Raw genomic sequence first — 24,481 nt, 5'->3', positions numbered from 1 at the left:
AATTGTGGATTGACGCCTTGCCAAAGGAATCTCATCTTTGTTTACATGGATGGGTAGGCCAATATGCCCAAGGTACATGTATATAAAGTTAAATATGGGAGGGGGGGGTAATAATGGTGTTCATATACACTATTGGATTTGTGTAAATGCAGGAAAACAATATAAATATATTATATTCTATAATTTCTATTTATATTATATTTCAACAAAGTTGTTTAATTTCTCAAAATCAGTCTCTTCACTTTATACTTTCAGCCTAGGTGTAGATAGATACAGTGTACTACAAAACTATGTTTATTTCATACACAGAATGATTCAACCTCTGAAATACCACTGCTATAGAATATATACAGTAATAAGAAAAATCTAACCATGTACAGGCATTTATTCACTTTAGTGTGTTAGTTGCTCTACATGCATTACACACTATCTACATGCATCTACCAATATAAAACCAACAAACCAAATAATATTTAAATGCCTGTAATGCAGTTCTATTCCAAGCACAGCAAATCACGATTCATTTGGATCTATATTTCATACATGTCTAACCCTGTATCAAAGATGATGGGTGGTGCAAAACCGCTGGCACACAAGCATTTAGAAAAATGCAGAGAATGTCAACACAAATGGGCAACATCGTATTCGCATTTCATGTTCAATAAGTTTGCTTATCAAGAGCAGGTTTTTCAAACAATTGACCGACTGGATGATGACAGTTCTATGTATCATGAACAATTAACCTCTTGACAACTGAATTATGTGATTCACATCGGCGTTGTACAGCGGTCACCCGGTTCCAGTAGGCAATGGGTTAATGACATTTCCAAAGCTAGCTAAAGTGTGTTGAACTTTGGACCATTTAAGTGTTCTGTTCAAATTTTTTCCTCTACGAATATTGCATCCTTTGCGGAACATTCCCCCAATTACACATTCTTACCAAGATAAACATAGCAATTAAAAACATGACATTATTGTTGTTACAATTAAATTCATTTTAAAGCCAAGATACCAGTATTTCTAATATGAAATCTTTGGACACATACATGTATATCAGCCTTAAATTTCTTTGGACTAAGCCCTCTTACATCAGGCAAGTAGAGTAATATCGTTATTAATAATAACCATTAATATTATTCTTCTTCAATCATTTAACAACTATGATTATTCATTGGGATGAAGGCATTGTAACCTCTATTCACTAAACTAACTTTTGGATACTCTTTTCTAATATACTCTTTTCTAATATTTGCTGATAACCCTCAAGAATATGGCAGTATATAAGACTATAATGCAGTAACCACACACACACACTCACACACACACCACTTCCCGCACGACCCCATCCCCACACACATTATCCAATTAAAAAAATACAAAAATGCAAAAATATAGTACAGGAACATCTGATGCATAGTTAATGCAGCAAAATAAGTGACTGAAGGCAAATGAAAAGAAATATTTGAAGAAAAAAAACGAAAGAAAGAAAGATATTACTATCAAATTGTTATTTCATGAAGTGATAAGGCATCACAAAATATACATTATAAAATGACATATGATTTCATGGAATCGTGTGTTTAGGGTGTAAACACAGTCATAAGTATCAGCGTTCCCAGCTTTTCAAGAAAACAATATTCCCTGATTTTTCCCTGATGAAGTTTAAAAATTCCCTGATAATTATTTAAACCCACTCCCAGTTTTGCATGTTTTCTAAGTTGTTGCAGTGAATTACATGTATTTTCAAAATGAAAACAATAATGTAAAACTAATTAGTACTATTACACAGGCATGTAATGGCCTTCCTTCTCCCCATACACAGCCTTCTACCATACCCCATAACCACCATAACCAGTCATTTAATGGATGTTGTTTTGATATGCAACTAAATATAACAGTCTAAATGACTACCATGCACGCTTTTGACTTTTGGGCCGATCAAAATTCCCTGATTTTTCCCTCATTGGAAGCATTTTTCCCTGATTTGCGGTATCTTTTATCAAATTCCCTGATTTTTTCCCTGACTGAAAAATGAAAAATAATTTTCTCTGATGGGCTGGGAACCCCGAGTATGCTTACAAATACAAAGCATTATAAATGTTTGTATCAAATCAAACAAACCGAGAAATACAGGAGTATCTTGGAAGACCATGAGGAACAAATTACAATGATCACTGGGTAGAAATAAGAAATTGGAAATGGAAAGAAACTCCTCGGTAAAAAAAATAAAAAAATCTTTGCTCATCAAAGAAATATGACAAGGAAGCACTTTGCAAACCAGCTGCAAGCAAGGCTTATGACATCACGAGGCAGCATTGAAAGGTGAAAAGAATAGAGTTTTAGGTTGCACAAAGTTTGTAAAAAACAAACAAAACATTCCCTGAATCTGAGATGTGGTAGTCTTGTAACGACACTTGCATCACAAGGTAAAGAGTTCAAATCTCAGGAAAGCACTGAAGTCATTTGGAGTTGATATGCCACTACACAAACATCTGATGGACACCTGGAGAGTGTTTCTTGAAAGGTCAAGGGGCAATTTCATAAAACGCGTTATAAAACAACAAATTTGCAATTAAATGTAGTGTTATAAGCTACCGAAATCCTTCAATCTGATTGGCTGATAGTAAATTTGTTATACAAATTGTGCATACAACAAATCTTTATGAAACAGGATCTGATGTTTTATTCAACAAAGTCCATGTTATCCGACAGTTCAGACACCTGTGTTTTTCAGCCAATCAAATCCAAGGAAAAGTTGACGTGTTGATACAATGCTCTCCTGGTAGGATGCGGCGTATACCAATGTGTCATGAAGATCTGTAAAAATGCTGAATGAATTTCATGCTTCCTATACGCGACAATTAGTAACTTTTCCAGGAATTCAAATAAAAATCAGATTCAGCAGATAATTCAATCACAATTAATTCCATTATTTTTGCATATATGTCAAACAGGTCAGTTTTTGGCAAGATATCCACAATGCATTGGTATGAGATTATGGGACATACCATTAAAAAATTTTCAGGCAGGCCATCACAAAATATCCTGTAAAGTGTATTCATTTACACAGTGTCTTAATCAATATAATCAATGATAGTCATAATAATACCCTGTTGATCCTGCGATTCACAGGGCTGTCATTTGACAATGATGTTGTCCTCACAGCACACGAGACCTGTACCCATAACCAGGAGGCGGGGATGCGGCTAGATTAGACATAATAGTTGTGAAAGACTGACTATTGTGCTTAATATGACCCCTAAAATTGTATTTATTTTTCCGATTTCATTTTTTATTGTATCCAGCTGGATCCGCGCCTGCCCATGACCTTCATGTATTTCGGTCATCAAAATTGCCAAGAAATCCTGCCTCATCTTTCCCTTCCATAAATAGTTAGTGCATGAATAACGTATGTAGTAGGATATTTGTTTGCAAAGGATTGAAAAACATGGATGGTCCTAAAATAATTCCCTGACAGAGACCAACCATACATACATTCACAAACTTGCTTTTTTTCCCCGGAAATACCCTACATATGGATGAATACATATAAACACTCACACAGATACGAAATATAATTTTTTTTTAAATAATGGACATCTGACCTGAGAAGGTAAATACACCGAAAACACATAAAACACAAGAATCTCAAGAGATATTTCAGCCAATACACCATCTCATATTTCAGAAAAAAAAAAGGAGTCGAGTTAAGAAATACCTTGTTAATCACAACTGCAACCACGCCCCTTTTTCTCTTTCTCTAACCGCTGCCTTACCATATCCAGTGACTTTGGTTGCGATACCCAATGAGAGTAGGCCCAGATGATTAGGAGGTTCAACGTCAAAACCACCAGAAAAGCTCTCTGAGTATTCCCCACCGTCGGAAGCCCAACTGCCTCAACCAGGAACTGGCGACGTTCGGACATGTCGAGCGAAAAGGCGCGATACTGCGTATACGTCGCGAACACGCCTCCGATGTGGAACAGCTGGTGGCTTTGCCCGATGAAATCGAAGGTCCCGGGGGCCAGAACCTCCGGGAAGCGGCTTGCGTAGACGAAAGCGGTTGCGACGGCTCCAAGGATGTGTCGGACGTGAAAGAGTGCAGCGTTGGAATCGGGATTGGGTTCAGTGCAGAAGAGTAATCGGTAAAACAGAGGAAGACTGCATGGTGAGAAATGAAGAATGTTTACGAGGAGACTAATACTTTGATAGGTGTACCAATATTCTTAAAGTTGCACATTGATACAGATCATCTGAATCAGTAAACCAAGAGGCTCTGCAAAATGAAGGGATTTCTCTATTTAGCCCCTGCTTATGGTTAATAAATATTCATATTTGATTCGCTTGGCTTTCTTGCATGCATACTTTATGCAGTTATTTAGGGGGCTTGTAAATCATCATTTTTGCAGTGTTTGACAGTGTCGAAGGAGACATGTTCAGGTACATGTAATGTACAAATGCTGAATGGACTCAAGAACTGATGCAAGTAAAAACCTTTGTTTTTTAATTCTATCTGAAGGCTTGTTTGCAAATCGTTTCCTACCCAGAACACACGAGCCTAATGGGTCACTTAAGTAAATACTCAATATGAGAAAAGTCTCTTCACTTGAGGCAATCCCCAATTCCTAAATGATCCTCTGCAAATCTGTTCTTTGTGTGGCTGATAATTTAAATTTCTTTTTTCCTTAACCTTTGACGTTTGTAACCTCAAGCCAGGTGCACACTCACGATCTGTTGAAATCAAATTTTTAAACAAATTTTTTAGCATTTAACAAGCACATTCCAACCTATAAAATCTAAAAAATTAAAGTTGTAAATAGTGGTATAGGAACTATCAAAATTCCAATCTATCTCGTGCCTCAAGGGAGAAAAAAAAAGTAATTCAATTCCAAATCATGACATATTCGTCTGCATCAACAGGCTTGCAACAAAGCAGAATTCTGATTTTAATATTCCTAGCATTGTGACAAAATTAGAATGAAATAATTTCACTACTTGGAACTTGCGATTTGTTAAAAAATCATGTTGTAGTGAGATCGCGTTCGGGACAGGGGGTCCGATGGTAGTGGTGCCTGAAAGTCTGTCCCCACTTGTATTGACCATAACCCTATACAATACTAGGTCCTGAAGAGTCAATTTTTACATGTTTATGTGTTCGCTAATGATGGACATGTATGTTACTAATACACACTATCCCCTCTGCAGCATGAAGTGATATTAGGAAGTTGCAGAAGACAGCTACATAGGGCGAAAGTCACAAATTTTGTTCAAGGGACCAATTCACCCCCTCCCTGTGAATTGCAAATTCATCTATTGCCAACTCATCCACTCCTCACATTGTCTACCTTCATTTAGTCTATGGCCCTTCCGTCCATCATCATGTCTAAAAACAATTTGGTTCAATAATCACTTTGTCTAATCGCCAGTTTGTCTAGACCAATTGGTCTCACAACCAGTTGGTCTAATTACCATTTTCTTTTCCTTCATTTGCACTCAATTAATACACTTAGTCCAATTAGACCAAATGGCATATGGACTATTAATGGCTATTGGACCAACTGCTTATTAGACGAACTGGCGAGTGGATGTAATGGTAATATGACCATGTGGATAGAGGACGAACTGATGGTAGACCAAATGAAATGATAGAAGATGAATTGATAATGGGACGAATTGGCTATAGACCAATTGGAAATACCCCCCCCCCAGGGTTGGTTTAGGGTGAACTTTAGTTGTTACCTGCACCATATGTAGGGGATCATAAATGCTGGTAAGCGTCCCGAATGATACATGAAGTGGTTGGAAGAGAAGCGGCTATAACAGGCGAGGAATGTGCACATCACTGCAGCACACATGGCCACCACAAGATATACCTGGTGGAATACGGTGAGGAGAAGCTCCGGGGGAAAAACGTATGCGTAGTAAGCTGTTAAAAAGATGGGGGTGGGGGAGAAAATAAGCATACAATTAATGTACTACACTGTAATGAGCATGTCACATGTGATACAGATAAGATTTGAATCAAAGCATGAAAAATATTTGAAATAAAGGGACATTTTGTATTTTGACTTATGGAATTCAGATCACATCATATGACATACATGTAAATGCATAAAGATGGGGATCACAGTTATGTAAGAAATAACAATTCTGAAAATTAATGCGTTTGTTAGTCTTTTATACACTTTCCTAAAATCTTTAATGTAGGCCTATACATTATGCCATAAAAATTGAAATTACATCAGAGTAAAAATCTCCTGCAACATTGTAAGCATTTAATCGATGTCCAGATAACTGTCTGGGATCACAGAGATGTGTATCAAATTGAAATAAAAATAACAATAATAAAATAATATGTTACATAATACATTTATATAGCACTTAATACACCATTTCTAAGGGCTGCATACTATTACATCAACTTTTATAGCATGGCTACTCGGGTTCTAGAGCATTCAGGGAATTTATGGGATACCCATTTACTACACCTGGGTGGAGAGTGGCAAATGTAGGTAAACACGTTGCCAATGTATGCAAGTGCTGTGGTAGAGTTTGAACCCTGGACCTTATGGCTTACAGTCCAGAGACTTATCCACGGATCCACAAAACCTCTATATGAACGCACGATAAACAGATTAAGAAATATGTTGAAATGAGAATACATTAAGCCTACCTATGCTGCATCCAAAACTGTAGATGCTGATGGCTCCGTAGTCAAAGAAGAAAGTGACGTATCGCGCAGGCAAGGAGATGCAGTTGAACAGGTGCGCCATGGAGCTGGCAATCAGGTACAGGAAGGACGAGAGGAGGAAGCAGATGAGAGGCCAGGAGAAAGGATCCCCGATGACTGTCCCATCGGTCACCTGACGCAGTGTGGTCCAGCCAAACCACATAGCGGGGATGAAATGGGTCCAGAAGTTGATGGTCTCGTTGGATCCCTGGATGGCGCTGACTAGGCAAGATGCGACGCTGCTACGGCACGAGCGGTACCCTGATATGATGAAGGGCTCGTGGAAGTCGGAAGGAACCTTCAATGAGTTCAAGAATGGAGAAAAGGGTAGTGAGCAGTATTACCCAGTGATATTGATGCTAAAATATAGTGGGAGTTATACTTAGCGAGCGGTACCCTGATACGTTGAATGGCTCGTGGAAGTCGGAAGGAAACTTCAATAAATTCAAGAGTGGGGAAAAGGGTAGCGAGTAGAATAATCCAATGATATTGATCCCAACATATAGTGGGAGTTATACTTCAATAAGAAGTTCTGATTGTGGGAATGGGTGTCATAAAAAGGCAATTCCACATGTTCACTAAAGAATCAAATCATTTTTTTTTTTCCAAGAAGCAATATTAGACATGATATAGAAAGCAAATATGATGAGCATTTCTTCATTGGTAGTCCATCTAATCTTCAATGTGCAAATAGGCCTATAATTTAAAATTTGCAGCACATACACTGTATATAAAACTTGAAATTCTGTTTGCCCCCCCCCCCCCCATAATGAGGAGCTCCATTTGAGGGTTTTCTTGAAATTGAGTATCAGCTCATCAAATCTATTGTCTTTGAAAAACAGGCTGAGTGAAAATATCAATAATGAATATACTTTCAAGCAGACTGAATATAAAAAAGAAACATGTACCAGCACTTGTTCACAAACTATGCAAGGTTAAGTATGTATGGCATACCCTACATGGTTAATTGAGTGCATACAGGTTTTATAATTATGTACTTGAAATAAGTACTATACATTATGACAATATGTACCATTTAACAAGCATACTCAGACAAGCAAGGAAAAATCAAATCATATATAGAGAAATTATGCACAAATTTCATGCATGTTACAATACAATTCTTCCAACCCTTCCTAAATCGTGTGACCAGTGCTTTTTCTTTTCTTCAAAATGTATTTTTTTCTTGTCACCTTTGTTTATGCTGTTATTATTACTGTTATTTCCTTGTTTTTTCTCCATTAATTATACCAATGATACAATGTATGTAAATATTGTGACTATGTTTATGATTGCAAAAATCAACAAGTGGAACGCCTCTGGCAGTCTCGCCTGCATTACGCAATTTAATATAGCAGCAGTGCTAACTTTGAAAACTACTATGAAATAATTATTCACAAAAACACCATTCATATAATGACATAATACCACGTTCATTGACCATAAATGACATTTGAACGGAGACTTAAGACTGTCAACTACACCCATGTCCACATTTCATTCACTCTATCCATAAACTTTCAAAGTTATGATGGCAATTCAACAATTACCCCAACATGGCCTAAGTTTATTGACCTTAACTGACCTTTGACTTGGTTTTGTGACCTGAAACTCACAGGGGATGTTCAGTGATGCTTGATTACTCTTATATTTCAAGTTTTTATGAACTAGATCCATAAACTTTCAGAGTTAGGATGGTAATTTAACAAATACCCCCAACACGGCCAAAGTTCATTGACCTTTAATGACCATTGACCATGGTCATGTGACCTGAAACTCGCACAGGATATTCAGTGGTACTTGATTAACCTAATGTCCAAGTTTCATGAACTAGATCCATAAATTTTCAAAGTTATGATGGTAATTCAACAAATACCCCCAACTTGGCCAAAGTTCATTGACCCTAAATGACCTTTGACCTTGGTCATGTGACCTGAAACTCAGGCAGGATGTTTACTAATACTTGTTTAACCTTATGTCCAAGTTTCATGGACTAGATCCATAAATTTTCAAAGTTATGATGGTAATTTAACAAATACCCCCAACTTGACCAAAGTTCATTGACCCTAAATGACTTTTGACCTTGGTCACGTGACCTGAAACTCTAGCAGGATATTCACTAATACTTGATTAATCTTATGCTTAAGTTTCATGAACTAGGTCCATATACTTTCTAAGTTATGATGTCATTTCAAAAACTTAACCTTCGGTTAAGATTTTGAAAATAATTTTCCCAACATGGTCTAAGTTTATTGACCCTAAATGACCTTTGACCTTGGTCATGTGACCTAAAACTCAGGCAGGATGTTCAGTAATACTTGATTAACCTTATCTCCAAGTTTCATGAACTAGGTCCATATACTTTCTAAGTTATGATGTCATTTCAAAAACTGAACCTTAGGTTAAGATTTGATATTGACGCTGCCGCCGTCGGAAAAGCGGCGCCTATATTCTCGCTCTGCTATGCAGGCGAGACAATAAAATACATGATTTAAAAAAAAGTGTGTTTTTTTAAAATTATTTTCATAGCTACCTGATTGAAACGCAGAAGCTTTATGGTCCACATCTTGCGCAAGCCGGCCTCCTCTTCATCTAACTGGGGGTACAGAGGATCTCAAAGCTCCCCCGTGCTTCGGATAATTTTATTTTGGGTACAATACAATTCCCCCTGTTAAAACAAACCAATAAACAAAAGATACAGAAAACGTCAGTGCTGTTTACCTGTATCATAGCTGATATTCAATGCAGGCACACCCTAATCACAGAGGTTACCGTACAAAAAGTACCCTTTTTTAAGTGTTTTTACACCTGTATTTTGTTACATGTATGCAATGTACCATATATCGCGAAATAGAATTCCCTTTTTATGTTTTTTTTTTTGGACACACACGATATCCATGTGTCAAACCAAGTGGCCCCTGGTTTTCTCTTTCTTTTTTTTTTCTTCCTGTAATGATATATTTCGATCACTAAAAAGTCTAAAACAAGAAAAAAAAATCAAAATAAATAAAACAAGCAAACAAAAAGGATTAGATCAATTCCATTGTTATAAATATACTGGCCCGTATTCTGATAGCAGGTTTAACTTAAACTCAGGTTTAAAGTTGTGGTTTATGTATGGGAAGCCAACAGTATTGAAATTTTTATTATGTTGTATGTTTCTTATGTTTACTGTGCTCTTTCTTTGATTCATCGATGGTGAAGACAATCGTCTATTTATACTTCCTAGACAATCATGAATGATTTGAGAGCCAAATGAGCTTAAGTATGACATCTCTACTGTTAGTGATTTATGTAACAATTGGCTATCCATTTAACTTAAACTCAGGTTTAAAGTTGTGGTTTATGTATGGGAAGCCAACAGTATCAAAATTTTTATTATGTTGTATGTTTCTTATGTTTACTGTGCTCTTTCTTTGATTCATCGATGGTGAAGACAATCATCTATTTATACTTCCTAGACAATCATGAATGATTTGAGAGCCAAATGAGCTGAAGTATGACATCTCTACTGTTAGTGATTTATGTAACAATTGGCTATCCATACTTAAACCACAACTTTACACCCGAGTTTAAGTTAAACCTGCTATCAGAATACGGGCCAATGAATTCAATTTATTACGATATTAACACTTCACTACAGAAGACATGTTATTCCATACAATAAAATTAAAAAACAAGAGTGTCACTGGGGCAAGCACATAATACGCTCACCTGTAACGCGGAAAATGGAGTTATTGGTCAAGCAAGAAAAGTGGAAGGTGAAATTTGACTTTTTCACCTAAAATCAATAGAATTCCTGGAATCCATGCTAGTATCGTACACACCAAATTTTATGAGCCTAGGTTAAGTTAAACTGAAGTTATCACGTTTACAAGGACTTGAGAAGGGTAAGATGAAAGCATGTCACTATCACCTTGACCTTTGGACCTCAAAATCAATAGGCTTCCTGGGATCCATGCTAGTATCATACACAGCAAATTATATGAGCCTAGTTAAATTGAAGTTATCGCATTTACAAAGAAAAGTTAACGGACAGACGGACAGACAGAGAGACACCGAGCCTGATACCATAATACCTCCCCTAGGTGACGGGCGTTCAAAAAGTACACATTGGTGAGGAAGAGTCCAGCACAGTTGCTCACTAAGTTCTTCCACACAAGAGGGCATTAATTTTTATGTCATATCATCGCATAGGATTTTCGATACTACGTAGATCTCGTCTATAGAGCTGACTTTATTCAGCGTATAGCTGCAGCTGCCCAGATCTTGTGATGATTCAGAGCTATAAGATCGAAAATTGCAATAAAAAATCACAACATGCTCATTTTGCTGTTAGGAGAAGAAGACAAACTACTTGTTGGGGCCCACTAGTGCTGTTATCGATAACATTTTTAATGCTAGTCTTGTCGATAATTGCTTGTTTTTTGCCACTTAGCGATATCGATAACCTTTCTCTCGTCGTAGGTAATACCCGCTACTATGTAGGGACATGACAGTGATTTTCCATGATTTCACAGAATTCATGGAAACGGCCTTTTGAAAGTGGTTTTTCAAACGGAAAATCATGAAAAACATATTTTTCCTAAAATGCACAGAACAGCAACAGAAATTACTCCAAAAATAATGCTAATAAAGTGAAAGGTGAGGATGTATTTATGCTAAATATGTTTGTTAAAAGATGTTGTGTAATCGTTTACATACGATTAACACGGATTTTAAAGCGTCCTTGGTAGTTGGTACAGTGACAGATAAAAATTTTGACCAACGCGAGTATTGTTACATCGCTATAATGCATTAAAAAATTCTTATTTACATTCTTTTGTCAATAGTTATCGATATCGGTAAGATATTTTTAGCGATATATCGACAGAGAATTATTTTAATGATAACAGCACTAGATCTAGAGTTTAGAGCCAACATTCTTTTATTTTTTATGCTAGATCCACTTGCTCACTGCAACCATCCTGCCTGTGGGGAATCTACAGGTAGGACTATGGTATGCCAATTCAGTAAACAACACACACTTTAAAAAATCGTTAAAATAACACTTTTGTGACCAAAAATACTAATTTCCATACAGTTGCAATTTATTCATTTTTCATTAGTAACTTGGGAATAATTTTTGTATTAACCAGAGTGCACAAAAACTTGAATTTTGGGCATATTTTTGTGTATGCCCTCTATTGGTGGAAACTATATGGCAAGAAAATTTTCAAAGACAAAGTCACTGTTTTTTGTTTGTTTTAAGTTTACTTTTCCCGTGGGGGGGGGGGGATTTTGCATTGTTAAACCCCTAATCTAATGGCAGCTGCATGATCGCGAGCTGTCCGTGTATGACTATGACGAGTAATATTAATTTAAAAACAAATTTAAGTTAAAAAACTCCTCGCAACAGACAGCTGCCAGCTGTCTATGCTGACCATGCGCATGCTGACTATTGACTAGACTAGATGAGTCAGTTAAGTCAAGCAAATGGTAAAAACAAAAACAGTTGACTAACAAAGTAACAAAATTTAGATTTTGGTAATTGGACCGCCAGACAATTGTGAGTGTTGCCAACACTCACAGTTGTCTGGCAGTCCAATTACCAAAAGTCAAAATCTAAATTTTGTTGGACGTGGACTGGCACTGCACGTGCAGTCTTGCAACAAATCAGATTCATGTCTATGATTTGAGTATGATTTATGTTGCCGGCCGAGCATAAATAATGAACCTCTGGCTCTGCCGGCTCTGGCACATTGCATGTTCATGTAGCGATACCCATCTTGCTTTCGTAATTGAAAATTGACTGAGCTGAGATCCAGTATCTAACTGTTAGATATTTTTTGCCCCCCACTTTCCCTGGCAACGGATCTCGTACAAAGCCGCTAATCGTGCCTCGTTGCGTTGGAGCCGCACCCCGGCCGCGCCGCCCCGTGGATCGGGATCTTGGCAACACAGCGAAGCGAAGGACGTCGTCAATATTACATTTTTCATCGATGCTTAACAATAACAAGCTACAGTCACTCCAGTTCAAGCTTAAAAAGTTTGAAGGTTCGTGCAAAATTAAAAGAAACTATTGGGGAATTCTTGGACCTAATTTAATGAAGTTCTCACCCAAAACAGTGCCGACCGGTCAGTCACAGTAGCCGTCTCTCAACTAAAGCTGGCAGCACAATACACGCGCAACCATACCATACTACTCGACCGGCCGGAGAGCGAATTAGTTTCTGTGCAATTCGAACGACTTTACCACGGAATCGTGGTATCCCAATTGGAAATGTGGGCATAAGAATTGCCATTTATAAGGCATAAACCGTTCATCATAATGGCCTTCTGTATCTCTCCCATTCTATATGGGAGGAGGGGGGGGGGGGGGGGGGGTGGAGGGGGTGTGGGTTCTGTAACATGGACCCATTACCCACTGGCCAGCTGGGAGAAGAAAGGATCAAGAAAAAAGGGTCGTGTACGGGATGGAGAGCCAGAGAGCTAATATATATATCAGGCTTTAATACTGAGATGCGGTGCATATCTGATCATCCACACTATGTATCATTATTATATGATACACCAATCTCATCATACCCACACTATGTATCATTATTATATGATACACCAATCTCATCATACCCACACTATGTATCATTATTATGTGATACACCATAATCTCACCATACCCACACTATGTATCATTATTATATGATACACCAATCTAATCATACCCACACTATGTATCATTATTATGTGATACACCATAATCTCATCATACCCACACTATATGTATCATTATTATATGATACACCAATCTTACCATACCCACACTATATTATATGTAACACCAGTCTCATCATACCCACACTATGTATCATTATTATATGATACACCAATCTTACCATATACCCACACTATATTATATGTAACACCAGTCTCATCATACCCACACTATGTAAACGGATCCCTCCTCCCATTCATTTGTGCCAAGATATATGGGACACAAGCGGCCCGGGAGATCAAGTATATGAGGAAATTTCCATTGAGGGGCAACAGTTTACTGAAACCGATAAGCATGAACACTTTCAAATGGTCATCAGGGGCGGCCGATCAATTGAGGGGGCAGCTATAGAATTGACTCCATATATATGTAGTGGAAAAAATTAGGAGAATGGGGGGGGGGGGGAGAAAAACAAAAAGGGAGGAAAGAAAGATGCATGGATGATGCCATGGCTGTAGTGCCATGGATATATAAAGTGGTGCTCAAAAGTTAGTGAACCCCATCAGAAAATGAACATTAATTGATGTTCAATGTCAGCCATGTTTTAGATATTTAATAATTGTGAAGTCAGGTGATAAAATATTGCATTCAATAAAGTTTATTTCTCGAGCTCGCCGAACATTGAGTGTCGTCTACATTCAACTCTAATCATGAAAGAGGGCATTTTGTGGCGGGGTTACTTTTGAGCACAACTGGATCCATGGAGCTACTATACCGCCATGGCATAATCCATGCATCTTTCTTTCCTCCCTTTTTTCTCCCCCCCCCCATTCTATTTTTTCCACTACATTATATGGAGTCATATGGAGTCTAGCTGCCCCCCTTGATGGGCCGCCCCTGATGACCATTTTGAAAGTGCCCTGCGTATCGGTTTCAGTAAACTGTTGCCCCTAAGTGGAAATTGCCTGATACTGCTCTCCCCGGGCCGCTTGTGTCCCATATCTTGGCACAAAGGAATGGAAGGGGAGATCTGTTTACATATAATATGCATTGTCTATTTTAAGTTGTGATGGAGGGGGGGGGGTGGTGAATGGAAGGGGATCGATCGCACTAAAGGGTTGTAGATTAATTAGAGGACATTTTGTTGAGTCAGACAAAAAATGCATTCATTTCGCTGCATGCAAAATGAATGCAATGCAAGTGATCGCTTCGAAAAGCCTTAAAAGTGTGTCAAAAGAAGAAAACTCAACTTTGCAAACGCATGCCACATTTGAAGACAAAGTTGACCCTGAAAAAAGGTTTTAAATAGCAGAAAAAACAACAATGTAAAATACTAGTGAGGGTTTGAGGAAAATCCATCAAAGATTAAAGTTATTAAAATCTTAAGTTGTTCATTTCTGACGTCATATGCGTATTAAAAAAAACAATGAAATGTAATTTTCTCGTTTTTTTTTATTCACTAATTGTAATGCACTTGATATGACATATCCGTGGCAGCTGCTCATATAACGTCGCAAATCAAAAACTTTGAAATTGCTATCTTAATCTTTGATGAACTTCTTTCCTCAAACCTAATTTAATTTACCTATATTTCTATTTATTTTTCTGGTATTTTTTTCAAAAAACTTTTATTCGGGGTGACCTTCCCCTTTATATAAATCTTTTGGATCGAGCAATAAGGAAATACATAACCTGACACTCAGCTACTAACCCACTAGTAGGGAGGGGATCGAGGGGGAGGGGGCACTCGATCTTGACGGGAAATGGCCCCTGGTCCCTGGCTGTATCCATTAGCATTTGGTAGGCCGCAATAATAAGAAGACGTTCTGTCAACGGAAGAGGAAGAAGAGCATTTGGATCTGTTTGGACTTTTTAGCCGATCAACTTGATCATTATTGGTTCATATATTGCTTCTCGATCAGCCAATCAATATCAAGAAAAGTTGCCAGACGACAAAATGTGATTCATGAAATGTTATTCACCAGATGATCCACGAAATTCGGTAACAAATTTATTCCGATATAGGCCTATTTATTTATTTATTTATTTCTGATATTTTGACAGGGTAGCCCATTCACCAATAAGTAGTGGTCTTCCATGGGGCCCTGAACAACAATAAACATATTTACAAAATGCATAACGTATGTACAGAATGTTACGGCATTAAGATTCACATTAGGATTTGAATGTAAAACGAAACATTAACAAACTTAGCAGCAAACAAAACGCAGACGGGCACTCGTTTGACCTATAATCAAATATAAATAAATCAAATTAACTAAGAACGACATCTTGAAAATACTGATAATATACACCAAATCATCAAGGTCATGCTAACACAAAATACGCACAACAGCGGATCACTGGCCATGCAACCCCGCATGCAACTCGATTACTGACCCCCCCCCCCCTCCCTCGATCTCCATGATGGGGCCTCCTGTTTTGCCTGTTATAGGCCTAAGTTTAGGACCTACAGGCTACAAATCTTCAAAGCTCTTTTTTTTTGCTTGACATAAAAATCTGTCCTGATCCTGGAAGAAAAATCTTCTTTTTTGTAGCGATTTTTTTTTTTTTTTTTGCTTGTCATGTTCAAACCAGCACCCCTGCAAAAAAAAGAAAATCATTTCCAGGGCCCTAGGGTGCATGGTTACCTCCCGCTGGTCATCTCCAGCTCCACACCCCGCCGCTGCCCCGCCCCCTCCCTAATGCATGCTCAAGATTTCCGAGGCACCTGCAGAAAGGTCAAAGTTCGCAACCACGTAGCACAAAAACAAAAAGAGATCGTGAACTACCGTACCGTGACCGTCACTGCGCTTGTTGTCTAAATCTTGAATTGATTTGCTTCAACTGTTTGATCCAAGTCACCATGATTTTAATCAAGTATGATTGTGTACTTCCATTGATTGCAATATTATGTATCTGTCTGTCGACTACGCTTGCAGCTAAGAAGAAAAAGACTAAGGAACTGGAGATCATATCAGAGGTAAACATCTCTCAGTCCCATTCATACATATTTTTGCAGGGTGTTTTTTTATGGGGGTGGCCGTGGGGGGGGGGGGGAGGTGGTGTCGGTACACCCATAACATTTGGAGAAAAAGAAAGGTGCATTCTCCAAAAATACAAAAATGCTTTCATCTAGGAGTGATGTTTTGGGGAAACAAATGTTAACCTTAATTTTGCATTGCCATTGGGCTGATGATAAATAAGCCATAATCTCACTCTCAGACTCGGCTTGTCAGTGATCACTCACACGTATTGCGAGGTTAGTATACTAAGTGATGGCTTTTTTTTTTGTCAAACAGTTTTTTGGGAGACACAATGGCCTTCATATTTTGCTGATGACATTTTCTGTTTGTTTTATTATTATTTTCATTATTTCATTCTTTTACTCGGTACTGCAAAAGAAGAGTCGTCCTCATCTAAACCTAACTCAGACTGTCAGTTTTAAATGCAATAATTGATTTCGCTCGCTTGAATGTAATCATTAGAGTTCATGTTTGTAAATATTTAGGCATATATATTGACGAGTCTCTACTCTGGAATGATCATGTCCAGTCTCTACGTAAGAAAGGTTTAGGTTATCTTTAAGTTATTTTTCAATTTGCTCTTTCAATTATTGCTTTTATATATATTTTGCTTTTATTATCATATTGTTTTTGTTTTTTTCTTTCACCATTATTGTATGTTCTTATGATTTATGTCATATGATTTTGTCATTACCATGTTTGATTGTATATTGTACATTTTTATTGTTGTGTGTATGGACCCCTACGAAAAACAGCATTTGCTGATAGGGTGTTCCATCCCACAAGTGGTAAATAAATTTAAAAAAAAAGAAGTAGACCCTGCCTTTGTCTTGGGGAAAAATAGTTAAGGATTTTCCATCATATCGGGGAACATTTTTAGATCTGGTGCAAATTTAAAGAAAAGGAAGCTGGGTGAGGTCCATTTGAACATTTGACATAATTAGTTTCAAATTTAGCATTTTTATTTGATATCACATGGCCAATTTGGAATTTTTGTAAAATTTATTTTCTTTACAGCGAACTTGAGTGGAGATACTAATGAAATGAAAGTAGGCACATGTAGAATTGTGTATATTTCTTTTATTATTATTAGGGCATTTTTTAAAGGGTTCTGCATACAAAGATCTCCAACTGGTGCCAAAGCACAGACTAGTCATGTTGGGATCATATGGTTTGGGAAAAATAATAAGTTGTAAAATCACAAGATCATTTCATTGCTAATCATGACAAATGTTTCTTTCATATCATTTGTTGGCATTATAACAAATTCTATCCCTCTTGATTTGAACTTTGCAGTACAAACCAGAAGAATGTACAGTCGTAGCAGAAACTGGAGATGCCGTCAAAGTGCATTACACAGTAAGTATGATAGATGAATCCAGATTGATGAGATTATAGGCTTTTTTGTGATGAAAGCAAATCTTCATGGGAAAGGACTGTGCAGTGAATATCAGATTGAGATTTTTTTTGAAAAGATTGCAAAAAAGTACCATTATCATTGATTTATGATTAATATTCCAACCGATTCACAGTCAAAATTTTGGTTGAATTTGCTGGCATTGATAATAGCTTAATGAAATGATGACAAAATAAATATAACACCTTGTCACAAGGCAGAGCTTTTACATTACCAATTTTCACATTTATACACAAAATAGTCGGGCATGCAGGAAAGTTCTTCTTCCTGGTACTGCAGTCAAACTCCACAAATGGGATATAATTGCTGCAGGCGTGTGTGGCTAGTGATGAATTTGAGTTAATGATTTGCCCCATTGATGAAAGTAGACATTTGAATTTTGTTTAGCCTTGTTTTAAAACTATCAACCAATTTCGCTCCACGTGTGTCTACTGGTAGTAGATTCCATTCTGCCATAGTCCTTGGAAGGAAAGTGTACTTGAAGCAGTTCTTTTTTGTTGTTGGTTGTGAGAAAGAGATTGCCGAAGATTTTGTGGCCTGACAGAATTATGAGGGGGAGTTGTTAGGTATCGACCTACGTTGATTGAAGCACTGTGATTAACAGATTTAATTAAAAGTGTAAGTCTTGAGATAGCTCTTCTTTCTTCGAAAGATTTTCATTCAAGTGACTTCAGCATCTGGGAAACTGTACTGGTTTTCCTGTGATCTTAACAGACAAATCTAGTGGCTCTTCGTTGAACTGCTTCCAGTCTACTGATATGGTTTTTCGTGTATGGATCCTACTCAGAAGCACAGTACTCCAACTTTGGACATACTTATACTTTATAGGCTGTTTCTCTCACATTTCAGGGCAGCTATACAAGTTTCTTTGTAGAAGGCCAAAACCTTGTTCGCTTTGAATATAGTGGTATTAACATGGTCCCACCAGGTTAAATTGCTAGTTATCTTAACACCTAAGTAATTGTGATTTGTGACAACTTTAAGACGTTTTCCATTCATGTCATAGGTAGTTTGATAGGATTTCCATTTGTCGCTATGGAAAGACACATAACCCCTTCAATAAAGCAGATTCACAGGATGTCTGTATTGGCTATACTCCCTGGATAGATGACTCTGGCTGTGATTTTTTCCTTTGTGTTTTTTTTTACAGGGTAAATTTGAGAATGGCGCCATCTTTGACTCATCAAGGCAAGATAACCGAGATCCGATTGATTTCAAGCTTGGTGGCAAGATGGTGATCCAGGGTTGGGAGATGGGAATCGTTGGCATGTGTGTCGGGTAAGTTAGAGGTACCGCAGAATTTGAATTAGTCAAATCTCTTTATACAGAAATCTGTACTTCTCAGAACGTAGAAGATGTATATGACACATATTTTGCATGTTCTGGGTGATGTTTCAAAAAGATTTAAGCTTTGACTTAAATCGCACTTAAATGCCAAGTTGCCTGTGATAACGCATCCCCGCATTGGTCAAATCATGGCGATAGGATGCACTTTTAGTGACACCTATGCACGGCGATCACCCCTTGTCTGAAAAAGTATTTTGATTTAGGTGATAATTTGATTTATAGAAGGTCAATGCATAAAGTCACTTGTGTATTTTATTTTGTTCCACATGATATCAAAAACATAATAAGGATGATTGCAATTGAATCAGCAATTTAAAAAAAAATTCTTGGTCAAAATGTGATTCAAATACAATCTTATACTTAAAAATAATAATAATAATACTACGACGGTACTTGTATAGCACATATCACTGCCCATGGGCGTCTCTATGCGCTCAATAGGAAAATAGATAAAGAAAGAAGAATGGATTAAAGCTATTATGTAGACTGTCTCAATAAAAAACTGCTTATAAAAATAAGTTTGGAGGTGACTTTTGAATGTAGAGCATGTAGATGCCTCCTTAATGGAAGATGGGATTGTATTCCAAAGTTTAGGGGCAGCATAACAAATAGCTGAAATGAACAGTGACAAACTCAAGTTACAAATTTGCATACACTCATGTTATGGCTATCACTTTCCAAGTAATACTGCAATAATTGATAACTCTATTATTTTCTAAATGTAACAAAGATTTTGCTGTGTTGTTTGATCTTTGTAATATTGGTTATAATGTTGATGCAACGTAACTTACTTTATGGATTAATTTAAGATGTCTTTTTAATTTGTATGTGTCATGTAGGGAGAAGCGAAAGCTCATCATTCCTCCTCATCTAGGTTATGGGAAGAGAGGAAGCGGACCTATACCACGTAAGTAAAATCAAAACCTACTATTTGCTTCAAAATTTACAGACTAAATTATACATTTGTAATCTTCTCAGGAGACTCACAAATACTTTCTAGATTACTAACTCGATCGGTAGCTCATGATTGAAATTTAGCAGCCCCGTTTTGAACTCGAGCCTGTTTTACCAAGTACTGTTTTTTGATCACATGTATTTGTGTTACATTGCTGCCATCATGATGATGCAATGAAGAAATAGTACTTGGAAATTAGATCATATCTGCATCCTTTCTCAGGGAACTTTTTCTCAATTAAATACCTTATTTAATAAACTGAAATTGTATCATTTCCTTAGCTTAAAAATCGACAGATTTAGTAGTTTATGACAACTTGTAATTTACTTTTAATTCTGATTTGAATTGTTCAGGTCCTTGTTCAACATCAGTTGAACAGCAGCATATGAAAAGAGACACATTTCATGAAATCAGTTAGCATGCATGCATGGATGTGAGTGTATTGATGTAAAAAAAAATCCCCCAAATTTAATGCGAGATAAAGATGTACTGTACATTTGAGATACTTATTCATGTAAAAATTAAAGGGGATACTCTAGGATGAAAATGATCATATTTAAATAAATAGATTAACCAATCAAAACAATGAAAATTTGATCAAAATCTGATAACAAATACCAAGTTATTGAATTTTAGAGTTGAGCAATATTTTGCAAAAAAAAGTTACAGGTATGCCATCATGAATATTCAATAGTTGGGCTGACGATATCATGTCTCCACTCTCCTTTTCCTGATGTTATTACATGAAATCATATTATTTCAGCCTGGAGTACCCCTTTGATAACCATAAAATATGAATGAAAACATGTCCATATGTATCTGTTTAATGTGTTCACTTGCTCGTTTCTATCTCACAGCCGATTCAACACTCGTCTTTGAAACGGAGCTCGTGGATTTACAGAAACCTGAAAATTCCTTTTCCAGTCGTGTAATGAAGCTGGTTCGATTCATCGTTCCTCCCTCGATAGTCATCTTACTCATGTACTACATGTGGGAGAAAAGTGCCAAAAACCCGTCAGGGAAATTAAAAGGTGACAGAAGGGGAAAAAAGAAGAGATAATGTCTAGCTGCTCCTAGATCTTGCATATTTGAATAACACATGTACACTCAGTGGACTATTATTATGCAACTTGAAGTGGGGAAAAGTCCCTGCCATTAAAGCGGGGTTGGCAATTTCCTGGGAAATTTAGGTTTATCCTGCCCAGCTGGGAAATACTGGGGAAAAACCTGTAAATGCTTTTGAGTACTTAAGATGTACAGGGAAGTACAGGGAAAGGCTTAGAATATGCTTGAGAAACATTAGGGCAATACCTGAAATATTGAAGAAGTATATTTTGTATTATTTTCCAGCGTTTCCAGCTATTTTCCATTTTCCTAAGAACTTATCGAGGCAGTATTTACCGGTATTTAACCACCAGTATTTCCCAGATCCGGCCAGCCCCGCATTGAAGAAGAGAAAGATGTGCTTTGTGTGGGTCCATTGATCCATTTTGACAAATGCAATCATATACCAAAGTAAATGAAAAACTGTCTTGCCCAATTTCACAAGAGAGGGTGTCTGTGGTGTTCATTCAACCTGTCTCAGTGACAACCTGTCTTTAATGGCCCCTATTGTCTTTAATGGCCACTATTGTCTGCAATTCAATAGGAATATGTTTTAGAACCTTTCTACAGTGGCCACATTTTTAGTTTTTCTTAAGTCGTCCGCACACCTTACGACCCTACTGGTCTACGACTGGCTTGCGACTGAGTGAGGGGAGATGTGAGCTCTTGTCAGCTTGAGAGTCGTAGACCGGTCAGAGACAAGTCGCAAGGAAAATCATAAGGATTTGACATGTCGAATCCTTATGACTGGATCGCAAGCTCAATCCAACTTCTAGCCAATCAGACAGCAGAGTTGCACGACGTGTATATGGTATACAATGCGCGTATGTAGAAGTAAGCGCCATTTTCTCAGTTGCTATGGCAAAAAGCATGCGTGAGTCGCAGACAGCATGGTAGTCGGGTCGCAAGGTGTGCAGTGTGGAGGCTTATGACTACCTTGCGATTCATCTCTACTCACTCGGTCGCAAGCCAGTCGTAGACCAGTCGGGTCGTAAGGTGTGCGGTTGCCTTTAGATGGCCTTAATAGACAGGTTTGCCTGTATTTTGAGGAAACTTGTTATGCATCTTGCTGCTTTGTGTTTTGTGTCTTATGCTTCTTTAAAGAATGTCACAACTTAAATCACGAGGAATATTCTCATTTCAATAGGTTTGACATCTAGACATGATAAACAGGGGTGTGAGAGTTCAGCCTTTAGCTGATATCAGCTATTTTTGCTATTGATTTTCAGCTTGATTACAGCTTATTTGAGCTTTCTAGTGTACAAAATGTGTGGGAGCTCTTTCGACTTCAGCTTTTTAAAAACAATTTCAGGTTTTTTTCAGCTCTTTTTATTTGTAATTACTCACACCTTATTGGAAAATAACAGTTTTGAGTTGGGGCAGCTGCTCAGTTTATCATAATGTACAGTAGTTTATGATAAAGATCTAAGTAATTCCTTTATTTTTTACATGTCATGTCCCTTCTCTCATATTCCCTTCCTTTCCCTTTTCTTCTTTTTCGCCTATCATTGTTTCCTTTTTCTTTTACGATATTTTAAGAAAGTAGTGGTTCTTTACCTTTATTTGTTTCTCATCATTTAATTGTTTCACACATTTTTCTTAGTACATTTTTTTTTGCTTTTCCGTTAATTCAGATTAAATATGAGTATTACCATGATTACTTGAAGGTAATATGTTATGTAATGATTTTTCATAGCTCAGTTGAGATCTATTCAAACTTTTTACATATACTTCTAGCATTCCAACTTGTTTTATTTCTCTCTTGTGTTATTATTTAATTTACAAATATTGCACTTGTTGAATATGTATATACTGAATTGTCTTTAGCTGACAATTTCTTCTGTAAGTTTTTCAGGGTTTATTTTATTTTATTTATTTATTTTCTTAGGGGGGCTATGCTAAGATATATTTGTTTACTATTCATTGTATTGTTTTCTCCCCACTCTTTTTCTTTGCTTTCTATCATTTTATTGTCTTAGGTCACATGATCATGGTATAAAGGTCATTTTGGGTCAATGGACATAATGTTTTATTATCATTAGTGTTTTCTTCTGTGAATAATTATTCATTAGCTATTTTCAAAGGCAGCACTGCTGCTATTTCAAATTGTGTAATGTAGGCGAGACTGCTAGTGGTGTTCCACTTGTTCCCTTTCCTTTCTTATAATAGTAATGTTACTAAATCTCTTCATTTTTTCATTACTTGTTATACTTCTTTTTCTTAGTACCTTTTTTCTTCTCTTCTGCAAATTTACCTTATTAATGTTACTTGGAGGTAATTGATTTTAAGTAATGCTTTTCTTTTAAGCTCAGTTGAGTAATATTCACTTCCAATTTATAGAAACGTTTAGCATTCCAACTTGTATTCAATCTGCTTTTATGATAATTTAATGTACAGGGATTGCATGTGTTGCATAATTGCAATGATCTCTTTTGTGGGGATTTTTTTTTTTTTTGGGGGGGGGTTCTAAAAGATCAAGTTATGTTTACTCTTTGTTTTGTTTTTTTCCAATTGTTTTCTTCAAAAATCCGCTTCAAAGGGACTGAAATGTCATTGAAAGTTGTCTATATTATATAAGATAAATACAAGATAGTCCTGTGGTATATACATGTTTATGTGACCTCATGAAACGATCATGTACAACAATAATTACATTCCTATAATACTTATTTTTCTGCATGTATTTCGTATGACTCCTCCCTCCCTGCCCCACTCTCCTCCCCCTGCCCCTCTCTGTCTCTCTCCTCTTCCCTTCTGTCCTCTGTCATTTATTATTTCTTTGCTTATTCATAATCTAAATCAAGAGCTAGAAAGAAGAAAGAGAATTCCTATATGCTTGTTTGGTCTGTATGTGCCAAATGAAATATCACAGCTGTAATAAAGATTTTTTTTTTAATGAATCAACACCAGTAACTTCATTATGCTTTCTTGGAAACAGTGCAGGTTTGAAAATGGATAGGTTTATTTGTAACTTTGTTATATGAAAATGTCACGTGAAAGCACAATATAAGAAAATGTCACGTGAAAGCACAATATAACAGCTACGTTTATGAGAAGGGATGGAGAGAGAACGTGAAGAGGGAGGCAAAGGCCCGTATTCTAAAGTCAGGTTTAACTTACGCTACGGTCTAACTCTGCTAAAATTATGGGGAGCCAAAAATTCAAAAATTCTTTTCATATTGTATATTTCTTATGTTTATTATTTTGT

The 24,481-nt window shown here is 37.0% G+C and overlaps 2 protein-coding genes across 2 annotated transcripts; one reads left to right on the top strand and one right to left on the bottom strand.

The window, feature by feature from the left end:
* Positions 1-821: 821 nt before the first annotated feature.
* Positions 822-12,944, bottom strand: LOC129284243 (membrane progestin receptor gamma-B-like). The gene is made up of 5 exons (XM_064102353.1): positions 12,830-12,944; positions 9,264-9,398; positions 6,674-7,028; positions 5,740-5,926; positions 822-4,161 (listed from the first exon to the last, which is right to left on the bottom strand). The coding sequence occupies exons 2-5, from the start codon at positions 9,294-9,296 to the stop codon at positions 3,723-3,725; spliced, it is 1,014 nt and encodes a 337-aa protein (XP_063958423.1). The 5' UTR covers positions 9,297-9,398; positions 12,830-12,944; the 3' UTR covers positions 822-3,722.
* Positions 12,945-16,188: 3,244 nt separating this feature from the next.
* On the top strand, positions 16,189-24,173 carry LOC129266902 (uncharacterized). Its single transcript, XM_064102348.1, has 5 exons — positions 16,189-16,407; positions 17,747-17,809; positions 19,018-19,145; positions 20,054-20,121; positions 21,027-24,173. The coding sequence occupies exons 1-5, from the start codon at positions 16,291-16,293 to the stop codon at positions 21,227-21,229; spliced, it is 579 nt and encodes a 192-aa protein (XP_063958418.1). The 5' UTR covers positions 16,189-16,290; the 3' UTR covers positions 21,230-24,173.
* Positions 24,174-24,481: the final 308 nt, after the last annotated feature.

Source organism: Lytechinus pictus, chromosome 1 (assembly GCF_037042905.1).
Source record: "Lytechinus pictus isolate F3 Inbred chromosome 1, Lp3.0, whole genome shotgun sequence".
In the NCBI taxonomy this organism is placed as follows: Eukaryota; Metazoa; Echinodermata; class Echinoidea; order Temnopleuroida; family Toxopneustidae; genus Lytechinus; species Lytechinus pictus.
This window is presented reverse-complemented; position numbering and strand designations above follow the sequence as displayed.